This window comes from Apis cerana, linkage group LG15, assembly GCF_029169275.1.
Source record: "Apis cerana isolate GH-2021 linkage group LG15, AcerK_1.0, whole genome shotgun sequence".
Classification (NCBI taxonomy): domain Eukaryota; kingdom Metazoa; phylum Arthropoda; class Insecta; order Hymenoptera; family Apidae; genus Apis; species Apis cerana.
In genome coordinates this window covers 5811567-5824426 of record NC_083866.1, presented here as the reverse complement: position 1 = coordinate 5824426, position 12860 = coordinate 5811567, and the positions used below count along the sequence as shown (strand labels likewise).

The 12860-nt window shown below is 40.5% G+C and overlaps 1 protein-coding gene and 1 long non-coding RNA gene across 4 annotated transcripts in view; one reads left to right on the top strand and one right to left on the bottom strand.

The window, feature by feature from the left end:
* Nucleotides 1–3363, bottom strand: part of LOC114577320 (uncharacterized) — a 49889-nt gene extending 46526 nt beyond the window's left edge. Inside the window, exons 1-3 of one of the 2 annotated variants that reach the window (XR_003697314.2) lie at nucleotides 2862–3361; nucleotides 2309–2711; nucleotides 2047–2139 (exon numbers count right to left, since the gene is read on the bottom strand). This is a non-coding gene — a long non-coding RNA (uncharacterized LOC114577320). Of the gene's footprint in view, nucleotides 1–2046; nucleotides 2140–2308 lie in introns of both variants that reach the window. The other variant, XR_009832879.1, reaches the window with a different exon arrangement.
* Nucleotides 3364–3539: 176 nt separating this feature from the next.
* LOC107997932 (headcase protein) overlaps nucleotides 3540–12860 on the top strand; it is a 142848-nt gene continuing 133527 nt past the window's right edge. For both annotated transcript variants that reach the window (XM_062085753.1, XM_062085755.1), the window contains exon 1: nucleotides 3540–5351. In XM_062085753.1, coding sequence (XP_061941737.1) covers nucleotides 4591–5351 — 761 coding nt within the window. In that variant the 5' untranslated portion in view covers nucleotides 3540–4590. The remainder of the gene's footprint in view (nucleotides 5352–12860) is intronic.

Genomic DNA, 12860 nt, shown 5'->3' with positions numbered 1-12860 from the left:
CTGGTTCTCCCTTGCAAACCCTCCCCCCTCGAATCGTATATACCGGCTAAAGCCTCATTCACGGTCACCGTCCTAGAAACCCGAAACGATCAAAACAACTTTTTCATGCGGGGTCCTCTCGAGGATGCTGGATTATCCTTTTTCGGATGCCTCGTGTTACCGGGATGGTACCCCTCCCTTCTTCGTACCAACCCAGGTTCACCCTATACCGTGTATAACCATGGCGAAATTCAACCACCGACTGGCCTGGATTCCCCGTTATTCTATGCCTCTTACCTCCGATATAATATTTACACGGATTCCATCTAAACACCGGGGATTCATTGTCACGAACGAATCGGATTCGCCTCTGATGTCGTGCGAATACACGGATAATCGAGAACCACGCTTTATTTATTACAGTCGGTCGTTTGTCACGTGAGAATCGTGGAATATGTGGTTGAGTTTCTTCGACACGGTTGTGGAATGTTTAAACAAAAAAAAAAAAAGAAAAAAAAAAATAAAAAGAAGAGAAAAAGAACGTGACGACTGTTTTGTATCTACTTGATGTTTACTTAGAACGTTGAGCTAATGGGCTTCACGTGTGTATATGATATATATATGTAGGACATATATATATGTATAGTTGAAAAAAATATTTGCACATCGTTATATTTATTAACATTTATATTAATAATATATTATAATAATAAATTAATTAATTAATCAAATTCAAGTTCATTCACTTCGTATCAATTAATATTATTTATATATTTTCATACGAATGAAATGTAGAAAAAAAAAATTATGTGCAAATATCTTTTATAAATGTTATTACGCGTATCTCTATGTATACCAGGAGAATCATATTTTATTTTTTACATGAGAATTCCCAGAGGTATGATCGATAAAATATAAATACATATCCTTCACGCGTAGCAAGGAGACAGAGTTAAGGATGGGTTGACGTTATTTTGATCAACAGGCGTTATTTATGGCTCACGTTGTTAGAGAATTGGGAGTTTCATGTTTCGTAACAGTTTTACGATCGCCGATAAAATTATGCAACGTAATCTAATACGTATCTCGTTTCGCTGGTGTCCCAGGAGCCAGATCGCCGCCGCATGCTTTTCACTCGCACGAGCACAGACGAGTTGATAGTCGAGGCAAAAATCGACTCTTTGTTATTGTGCGCCAAATAGCGGATTTCCATTCTCGACGTCGGTTCGTGAGAATAATCAAAAAATGATGACAAATTTCTTACGCTTGATCCTATAGATGAAATCAGGGTCACGTCGTTTTGTTAGTCGTTGATAATATCGATACTGAGAACTTTCGTTCGCAGCGATGATCTTTTTTATGATAGATATGTGTGTAGGTGTCGATAATGCTATAAACGTGCACACGCAAACACGTAAAGTGATAAAATTTGTCGTTGCAAATGTATTGTCATGATAATAACCTCTTCCCTTTCTTTTTTCTTTTTATTTCTCGCTATAATTCTTTTCCAAGACTTACAATGCAATCGATAAGACGAAATGTTAGGTTAACCACAATTACGGAATCAGGCGACAATTCACGACACGTTTCTATTACGATTTATTTTTGTATCGATTATTTCTTATTTGGCCTACCACCGAAAGAAATCTTTGCCATTAGTGACCTTCGTTGCAGATAAGTTGAATGTATACGATAAGAGAAAAGCACAACACAAGCCTATTATTATATCTGTGCGCTGTTTGTGCCTTGTCAGAAGAATTTCGATAACCAACACGAGAGAAAAAAAAGAGAAAATGATAGAGCGAATCGCGAGTAATGAAATGAGATATAAGGGGTTAGGATCTATTTATCAATAAACGTATTCATGATATTTTCAGATCGTGAATAGAATGAAGTAAACATGATGCTGTTTTTCGCGCGAATCAAGAGATGACTTCGATGAGTTATCGTCATTTGTTACGAATAATAATGCAATCGTTAATAATTATGATTTGTCAATCTTTGAACTAGCCACAAAAAATTAACGAATCTATATAATATATATATATATATATATTTTATACTTACATATACATATCATCGGCATCTGTCAATCTTGGTTAAAATGAAAAAATGGTTGAATTCTTTTTCAAAAATGAACAAAATGATTCGAAAACGATACTGAAAATATTCAAAATATGAATCAGATACGTAGTACATTTGAAACGATAACGGATTCGATTAAAATTCAATATGGCCGAATTAGTCTCTAAATGTACTTTCACTTGAATGTCGATGTCATAAACAACACAAACATATACACACAAACATAATCTTGAAAAACACTTACGATTACGTCACAAATGAATATTACTTGACATATCATCGAAATTTATGTCGCGATATTAAGATACGAACTGCGTAAAAAGCTCACGTTGCAAAAATACACAAATTGTCGCACAGGTTCAACTTGCGACGCAAAAAGAACGACGACCGTTTTCTCTAGAATTTCGATGTAATATACCCAAGGGCCAGAGACGTAAATATTTACACCTTGTGAAGCACAGAGCTGTTTCATACCCTGTGATCCCTCGAAGCAAAGGTACACACGACAAAAGTTACATTCGTGAAAAACGAACTGTGGTGAACGTAGTGTATACTGTCACCCGAGCACCATATTTACTGACCGCAAGAACACGCGATACATTTCGAAGAAACATTTTTAGAACGTTCTCTGTTCTTGGTCGAAAAATCTAGAAATATAAACGACTCTTACGAATTTTACGAATAACTTGAATATACGTAGAATATATTTGTTTATCATTGGTATGTTAATATACATATTTTGAATTATTGCTAATTAGAAATATATATGTGAAATTAAACATGTATACTCTACGTACAGTTACATCGCAAATAGTTAAAACGAACCGATAGAGAAACTCGCGAAAACTTTCAACGGTACACAGTACTCGACACTGAAAGGTTTTTTATGTGACACGATGTAACGAGATTGAAACGTTCCCATGTGTATTGGTCGATACGAAACCGTACCATAAAGGCATAAAAAAAAGAGGAGGAATTCAACACTATACTCGTTTCCTTGATTCACGATCGCCATTTCTAACTATGTTAATTCCACAAGTTTCCGTGTCTCTAGTGTTTCCTTTCAAATCGTTCAACCTGCTTTCTCTTTATGATGAAATTTGAATTTATTAAAAAAATGAATTTTTAATTTATAGAGCATTATCTCATTAAAATTTGTTCATAAGTTCAAAAGATACGTCGAAACCCTGTAGTGTCACACATATATTGCCTCTATGTACGCGCACACGCATATCGAGGATTATTCGCAAGCCTCCTCGCCGGCTTCGAAAAGTAAAACGCGCGCTCGTGTATGCAGCGCCGGTGTGAGTGTGAGCTGGATAGACATAACAGTCAGAGAAGGAAGGAAACATAGAGAGGTAGCGTGCGCCCGTCGGAGGGACGACAACGGCGCGCATCGATTGGCGCGCTAGCCGTGACCCCCACCATGCTGCTTTCGCTTTCACCCAATGGGGCCTCACTTTCGCGCTCGCCCGCCGCCGAGCCACGGCAGCCGGCACGCTGTCGTCGCCGGCGCTCAGTGACTTGTGCACCCTACGTGCGAGCAAGTGTTTTTCGTCGTGGACTCTCCGTGTGGCACGAGAAAAAAAGAAAAGAGAAGAAAGCGGAGCTTTGGTGTGCGTATGGCTTGGATCGTAGTCATCTCTTTCGTTTGAGTGAACTAACCAGGGAACGCGTCACGAAACTTCGATCGAAAATTGCGTTCCACGCTGCGCGCGCTTTGCGCCGGTGACCCTGACATTCGACGAACGAGAGCGGCTCGATATATTTGCCCGAACGTATCGGTTAGAGAATCATCATCGTTCAAAATTGTTAATTGAAAGTGTCCGATCTTTGTTGATTATATACACATTTTTTGTACGGATAATCATCGTTCGAAGAAACAAATCATCGAAAGACTTCACTGAATCTACCGCGACGTGGCGTCGCGGAACCACGCTGACCTTGACTTTGGTACACGAAACACATCACACCACAACTGAAGAAAATAGTTTTAGAAATCGAACCGCAGCCATTGTTTATAGTGATATAGTCTCAAGCTCGTGCCTGGAGTGACCGTTGTTTTTATACACCGTTCTTGTGTCGAAACAAACATCGAATAATAGTTTATTTGGGCATATTCAGCATTTTCAAATATCGCCAATTGACGCAGCGCGGTTTTCTCGTTATCGCCCGCCTTTTTTCTCAAGTACCAGACATATCCGCTGCGTGTCTCTGCAATTTACTACGCGCCACTTGGCGAAACATCGAACCAGTCATTGAATGGGTGTGTGTGTGACAACGCAGCAAAGACGCGGGAATTGTGTAAAGATGAAAGAATAGAAAATAACCGTACGTGAAGCGTTGTGCAACGAAGCAAGTCTCGTGATTGGTCGATTGTCTATACAGCTGTGTCATTTACCTAATTTCTCCGAGTTGTTTACCGACACAAGAAGACACATCGGTGTGTGGTTCACGGTGAACCAATTGCAAGAAACGGCGAAAAGCACAAGGGTGTGTTTGACACCGATCCGGGAAGAGGAAGTGATGGCACCACGGCGTCACGCAAACGGCCACGCTGGTGTATTGATGGAGAACGGTGGAGGAGGAGCCGGTGGCGGTGGTATACACGACACGATGGAGAACAACCTGCTAACACAGAATCAAACGACTCGTTGCTGTACGCCTACCGGTGAATGCCTCCGAGGCGATGCTTTAATTCGCTTAAACGCTCTACATGACACGGTCAAGGTGACGTGTAACAACGATAGTTGCCCGGTCGGTCAGTTTATGCATCGCGAGTGTTTCGACGCCTGGGAGCAGACCGTACTCACCTATTTGAAGAGTTGTGGACGCGCCCGTAGCTGGTCCGAACGACAGCGCCATCAAAATCTGTGGACGAAAAAGGGTTACGATCTCGCGTTCAAAGCGTGCGGTTGTCGATGCGGTCGTGGACATTTGAAGAAAGATTTGGATTGGATGCCACCGGGAACGGGGAACGCGCCTGGAAATCGACAAGATGAGAACGAAGCAAAGAAGAAGAAACGACGTAATCGGCAAAACACCAGGCCTACGTTAGCTGTTTCGGCCGGACCTCCGAGCCACGGCAATCACGTTTCGACGAATGGTCGTGGTACTACCGAAGCGCAGTTGATCGAATCTGGACGTGGAAGGGCTGGTTCCTTGTCATCTAGCACCGGTTCGAGCTCACCACCCGCAACCAGTGAACCCAGTGTTAGCCCTCTTCATCAACCGCAGGTTATGATGAAGAAGAAGAGCAAAGTTGATTTCTTTAGTGATCGAGCTCGGTGAGTCTTTACTTTTTTCTCGTATCTTTTTTCTCAGACGATTGGTTTTTGACGCGGTTAGGTTAGGATACTGGCTCCTTCTTGTAATTGGTAAATCAATTACAATTACTTACTTTTTGAATCTTATTTTATATGTTACATATACGTGTTATTTTATGGAAATGATATTCATTAATCGAAGGATTAAAGATTACATTTAATTAAATCCGCGTAATTCAAGTCGCGTTCAAAAATCGATTACATCTATATACATTATAATTCATAGGAAAAGTAACATCATCGAGTGTTTAGGTTAGATTTTGCTTCGAATCATAATGATCGACAAATTTAAATGCATGCACAAAATCGTACAATTTGTCGCGTTAATTATCTGTTTAATTTAGAAATTAATTTACGGAATATATGTAAAACGAAAATACGTAAAAAGTTTCGAAAGATACGATAACCCTGCAATTACGCGAATTTACGTGGTGAGGAAACAACGAAGTTTTTTGAATTCTTGATACCGGATCGAGGGATAGGAAGAAAAAGGAAGAAAAAGTGGCCGGCTTGTTACAAACAATAATTGGCCTGGCGGTCACGATACTGATGGCTTCCTGTGAGGTCCACTGGCCAACGTGTAAGAATACAATTATCGCGATCCCTTATCATAGTAGTCACGTTTCTCTCCCACGCAAACTTCTTTAGTCTTGTTGACTGCTTTCAGTGATGATAACAGGTTTCTTTTTGAATTATAGATCATGTTTAAAGATAATTAAGATTCTTTAAAGATAGTTAATCATTCTCTTCTTCGTACACGTTACATTCCACGTTAATAATAATGATGCTAAATCGAGAAAATAAATGTTTTTTTAGAAAAAAATATGTGACCTTGAAATACGTCCGCTACGTTTCGAGATAGATAAAATTGAAGTACCCTATATATCTTTACAGTAGCTTCCTGCTGTCATTTTTATACCTTTGAAAGAAGACAGAAATGATAAATGCGAGGGTAAGGGGATAGGATTTTCAAGGATTTTCGATATAGAGCTTTTGTCACGCTCTCGAAGGTGTCGTGTTAAAGTTCACCGCTAGGAATAAGGGGACGCAAGGGCAAGAGGAAGGGAAACATCGTATTTTCAGGGGGTTAAAGCGTACGGAAGCGTATTCCGTATGGAAAGCACATGCTTCCTTCTTTTATAGCGCGATTTTGAAGCTCGTATAAAAAAGGCGGTTCTAGAATATTTTCATTTCTTGAGGCGGTGAAGTTGTTTCGCGTTTGCGGTGTACATATATATATATATATATACAATATATATATATACACACGACTATAAATAATCGCGGTCGCGAAACGAAAGGAGAGAAAAACGATATTTCGCGAAATAGTTTCGTCGAAGGAGCCAGATGGTGGCCAAATGACGGGAAACGAGGTCCTCTCTTGTAATACTGGAAAAAAGAGGAAAAAGAGGACGCAAAATTTTCGAGATTCAGGGTGTTTGATCGTAAAATATAAGAGTGATTTCTCTCGTAACCGCGATTCAATCGATCGTAACATTTTAGCAACATCAAAGATTTTACAGACGACGGTATACAAATCTTTGATGTCATTACAATATTAGTCGGTCGGATCAAGGCTGAAGTAAAAGTTGGATAACTAATCGAGACGATGTACCGACATAAGTACCAAGTAGTCACAGTCGTCCCTACCAATCGAGATTCCCTTTGACACACCGCGTAACGAAGGATACGTTTATTTTAGCTCTCTCGACCCTCTTTCTCTTTCATTGACCGTCATTTTTTATGTTCGGTCAAGTACAAAGGAAATTCGAGCCTTGGACGAAGCCATATCCGGATTAAATTTCAATTTCACTATTTTATGAATGTTCGGCAGTTTGGTATATTAGTTCCTTTTGACTTTTGCGCAGTTATTCCACTTCGATGAAAATGATTTTTAAATATTTTCGAATGAGATTCTGAACAACTTTTCCGGTTTTCTTCTCGGATCCGAGAATAAATATAAAACAATTCTCGGACGGATCGAAATTTTACAATGGCCAATTGTATCTATTGTTACAACAATAAACACTGAGATATCGGGTGTTATTGTATCGGAGGGTTTGGTAACTTCTTTGCAATTTCATCTTCTTCGACTTTTATTGTTTTCGAAAATTTCTCTGCGTCATTCACGGCGAAATAATATTTAATTGAACGTTGTTACAATATTTACAAAAGACATTGTTACAAAAGAACTATTCTCTTTTGGACTCGCAGAAAAAGAAGCTCTACCACCTTGTTAGCTATATACGTGTAATCGCGTATCGACGGCGTAAAGTTTTCGGTACACGTCCGTTCGAGAACATCGGCGGCACTTTGAAACACGCGACACATTCGACCACGCAGAAATTCACGCATGAATTGAGGCGGTAATTCGATCCTCGTTCGCGTCTTTCAAAGGACCGACCGAAGATCTAAATCGTAGATAGCCGGCTTCGCTTCCAGCCTCTTTTTTTCTTTACCTTGTATTTCTTCCCTTTGTCGCTGCTGGTCTTGAAATGTGGACAAGGGAAAACAAAATGTTTAATCCTTCTTCCGCCATTCTTCTTCTTTTTCTCTCTATTTCGATATAAATATTATTTTCCACTTCGACAATAAGCCACGTTATATTATCGAAAGAGTGAAATTGAAAACCGTACGAACCGATGCATCGTCGTTGCAAAAATATTACGTATAGAGATAAGATGGGGGATCTTGGAAAGTGGGGAGAAAAATGTCCATATCCTCCTGTATCGGTACGGCGGATAAGGAAAGTCTTCTCTGGATGCTTGTTTGAAGGACGTGAATGTGAACATTGGAGGTCCGTTTTCTGGGACGCGTAGGTCGTTTATGTATAGGTTATATGGAGGTCATAGGTCGTTTCCTAGAGCTGTTCTGGCGAGGAGTGCAAGGATGGAAAGGGCGAGAAGCAAGATTACAAGAATGCCCCACCCTCGGTATACGCACACCGGACTATATATACTATATTTAGATCCGGTCTTGGAACCTGTCCTATTTCTGTTTATTTTCTACCGTTCGATGAACAGACCTTGTTGAAGTCTTCCCTCGTTCAACATATTGTGTATGTGTTAAACTTATATATATATATGTCCATGGATTTTTCTTTGTTAAATTTCTTTGATTGGATTCCTTGTTCGTTTTAATTCGTCACAGACTAGGAAATTCCCATCGACGCATTAAAATACTTATCCAAGATTGGAAATTTTTAGGATTCTCTTCTCATTTTCGCGGCAAATATAATTATTCGTGCGCTTCGTCGTTAATCGCAGGTTAACCTTCATTGCTGTAGTGCATCGTGGCAATCACAATCACGGCGTTCAACAATTCCTCCTATAACCTCGTTCGTGCTGCTGCGATGTCATCCGCGTGTTCCTACACAGGCCGATGTTTAACGCAAATTGCGGCAACGGTTCACGCTAACGTACTCCTGGGATCTGATAAACCCTTTATCTCCGACCCGATTCTCCATCGGGCAAATTATTTATTTTCACGATGTTATCGTTGATCTTATTCCGTTCCGTGAGGGTGTGCAGGAAGGTCAGAAATTCGTGCATCGTTGGATCCAGGGCCGCGCCGCCCCATCCCCTTTATCTCGATCGAGACGAGGCACGTATAATGCAAGAAGAAGAAGAAGAAGAAGAAAGGGGAGTAGTTGGTGAGGTTTTCGTTTCGAACGCGCCGATGCGAATCGCTCCGCCAGATATTTCGCAGTCTCTACGGTTCACGTGCATCGAAAGGAGAGTTTAGGCTCCTCTTCCTCACGATTTCTCCCTCCGCCGATGTGTGTAAGATGGAAGTGCAAGTAGTAGGCGCGTTGTATGGAACAAGCGACGCGAGTTGGTATTGGTCGCGATTGGATAGAGCGAGTATGGTGTATAGTGCGCCGAGAAGAAAGAGAGGATGGAGAAGAAGAGCGTGGAAGAAAGAATAGGCGAGGGGAGAGAGAAAGAGAGAGAGGGAGAGAGGAGAGAAGAGGGTGCTCGTAGCCTTGACCGTGGCCACCTCCTCAGGGCCAGCGAGCGAAGAGAGGAGCTTGACGCTCTAGCAGTCTCCAAGGCCAACTGCATGGAATCACGCCACCGCGATGTATTTAAACGGGCCGAACGCCGAGAATGTTGTTAAAAAGTCCCCTGCACAGCCTCTGCGCTCCTTCGTTCCCTCCGCGAGGGAAGAATCGTCATTGTTTTTCCTTGTTTTCGATGTTTTTGAAAGTTTCGAGAGAATTCCTTTCCGTGCAATTTTCTATTTCCAATTACGCCATTGTTACATATCGAGTTCGTGTTGGATTCCTTTTGCAAAATTGGAAAATTGATCATCGTTCTCGAATCGATTAATTATTTTACAACAAATATCAATGTAATCAATTTACTTTGAAAATAATCTAGAGTTGCAAGAAAATTCTGATTCTTATCATACGATATCATAAATATTATTAATTAATATCAATCTCTATTCTAAAAAGATACGGAAGATACGTACAGTAAAAGAAAAAAAAAAAGTATAAAATCGCGCTGGAAGAATTAAAAATTAAGAATCGGACTGATTTTTTATATCAAAGAGGATGCTGTGGAGATAGATAAGAAGGGGGCGTATTCGCAAATATTTTCTGCATATATTTTTTTCATGGAAGCGATTCGAATTTATGTCGGTCGTGATTCTTTTTTCATCCACGATCATCCTCTCCCCCCTTATGCCACGCATATAGAGACATTTTGGCGCCGCAACGCGACCTATAAATCCCGGTTTCGGTGAAGTGCGACGAGCCCAGGGGTTCGTCCTTCTCCCCCGTCGCGTTACTCGCGTTTTAACCGAAAATAAATAACGACCGAGAGTCGAATATTCTGCACCCGTTTCTATGATCGCTTCTCTCTCTCTCTCTCTCTCTCTTTCTCTCCCCTCGCAACTCGAATTCTTCGTTCTTCTCCATCCCTCGCATTTCGCATCGGAATTATTCGTAGCAGGGGTGGATTCACGCGATTCTCCTTATCCCGCTCTCCTGTTTTACGATCTCGTTAATCCATTCGCAGGATAGGGAATATATATGCGTGTATCGAGGAGATGGAACTTGAATGCTTTGCGGCCTCCTACGAATTATCGCTTTGAGAGATCAGACGGCTGATGGTTAGCAGGAAGTTCAAAGAGTCTGATGAGTAGCAGTGTGGGTTGTGGAGGAACTGCGCGGTGGTAAATAAAGGATGCACGCGAGTTAATGGAAATCAATGCGCGATTGAAAATTGTAATACGACTTGTTGATGATTAAAAACGGGGGAACGTACGTTTTTTATAAATAATAAAGACGGTTGGTTCTAAAATATAACGATATGGAGTTTGGCTAAGCGAGATATTGTATGAGGCTAAGAAAGACGATTTCGTAATTTTATCGTGCTCTCTCGTCTGACTCGTGAAAAATTCTTCTCGAATCGATTTATCGTTGGTTTTCGTGGATCTTGGAGATCTTAGGAAGATAGTACGAGATTTAGATATCCCTGATTGTCGGGTGTAAAAGCGTTAGGCTAAGGGCATTCGGAAAGAGGGATGGCGAACTCGAAGGAAGAATTATCGAATTTCCAGCGAGACGGTGAAATTCCGTGCGCGCCTCTCGGTTTAATTCAAAGTTCGAGAGGGCAATATTGTTGGTGGGATAGGAGATCCGTTTTCGGAGAAATTTCTCAAATTCTTTCGAACATTTCGTTTACTCGGGGAAAAAACTCGCCCATCCCTATAACTCTGCTGCTGTGCGGGGTCGAGGCGAGGAATTCCCTCTCCCATAATGTTGTCGACCGAACCTGTACACATTCACCTGAGAATTCTACGTTTCGCGATCTAAAATTGCAAAGGTTCCTCGAGATCGAGGTGTACACTTACAAGATAACGATAACGTTTTATATCTTGCGAGGAGGAGGCGACTCAAGTTTACAACTGCGTCAGATAAATAGAAATGAAAAGGGATTGCGTAGAAACGAATACAAAGATCGTCACATTTCTCGGCGCATATAAGATAATACAGGTGATCTTCAAACGACGTCGAGATAATTGATAAATACCTAAAATTCTAACCTTGGAAAAATTAGAAAAGTAACATCGCTACTTTTTCCAACTTTTTTTTTTTTTGGCACATCGATACGATAAGATTCTTATGCGAGTTGAATTGTTCAAAATCGTAATTTTCATTTAATTATATTTCTTTTTCTATTTAAACGTTCTTTGATTGTACGATAACAAATTTTAACTTCGATCCTCGACAAAAGCCACCCTACCCTGTAACGTAATTAAATCCGCATTGTTGGAAAAATTCGAATCCAACGAGCTTGGTGTCCCCAAAAGAGAGTTTCCATTAAATGAGAACAAATTTTTACGAGGTAATTATTAACGGATATTTATTACGTATAAATGGAAAGGGGAAGAGCCATAAACGTCGTCATCGCCAGTACGATTAAAAAGCAAAACGAAACGATGGTTTACGCGATTTTGGTATTCCTCTGGTGGGTACGTTTCAATTCTTTCGTTTTCCAAAGTATCGGCCCCGCTATTATTCTTTAATTGCGCGTTCTGTTCTCTCTCTCTCTCTCGTTCGCTCATAAAATGTGAAGGCGTAACGAGGTAAATTGTAGCCAGTGGCTGTCGAATTACACTCGCACGATCGCATTTAATCGCACGATAATTGGTAACGGGGAGCGAAGCTACGTATTAACGGTAGGCGGCGCCCCCTTCGAAAATGCACGCGCGTTTCTTCTCGCAACGAGAGAGGTTAGGGTTACGCTCGCGTGCGAACGTTACTTACAAGATGTTATATTTAACTATCCATCGGCAAAATATAGGCTTTTTAAAGTGTACACATATATTTTTCTCAAAGTTGTATAGAAGAACGATCTCTAATTGGAAAGAATGAAGCAAAGAATGAGTACGTAACTTGGAAATGAAAATTATTCCATGTTTCTATATCGCGTTAACGCATCTCTCGTACGGTATTTTAGAGAGGATAGTTTATGATTGGAAAGTACTTGATTAAGATAATAGATAATATATTTTATGTAAGGGAGAAGTGGTATCGTGATATAATGTGTGTTTTTATACGAAATAACTTTCATAAGAAAATTTTATTTATAACAGTTTGTTCTTCGTTAAGTGTAACACTCGTACTCGTAAGATATTTTTCATTGGATGAGCACGAGTGGTTGCACGGTAGTAAAAAGCCGCATTAAATTGGAAAACAAACGGGACGGCAACGGCTGCGTTGAAAAATTTCAATACCAGTCGATCCATAAAAATTCTATTTTTGGTTATCGCCGGCTCGATTAACCTTTCTCCCTTCGCAAATCGAATCGGGCAATTACGAAATGAATAACTCGTAACCGACGCGATATAATAATCGATCGAAACGTCGCAGTTGCCCGATATTCGTGTTAAAAATGCAGGAAAATTCGTTTGATCTTGGCGAGGAGACAGACGATATTGTTCCAATATCAAAATATC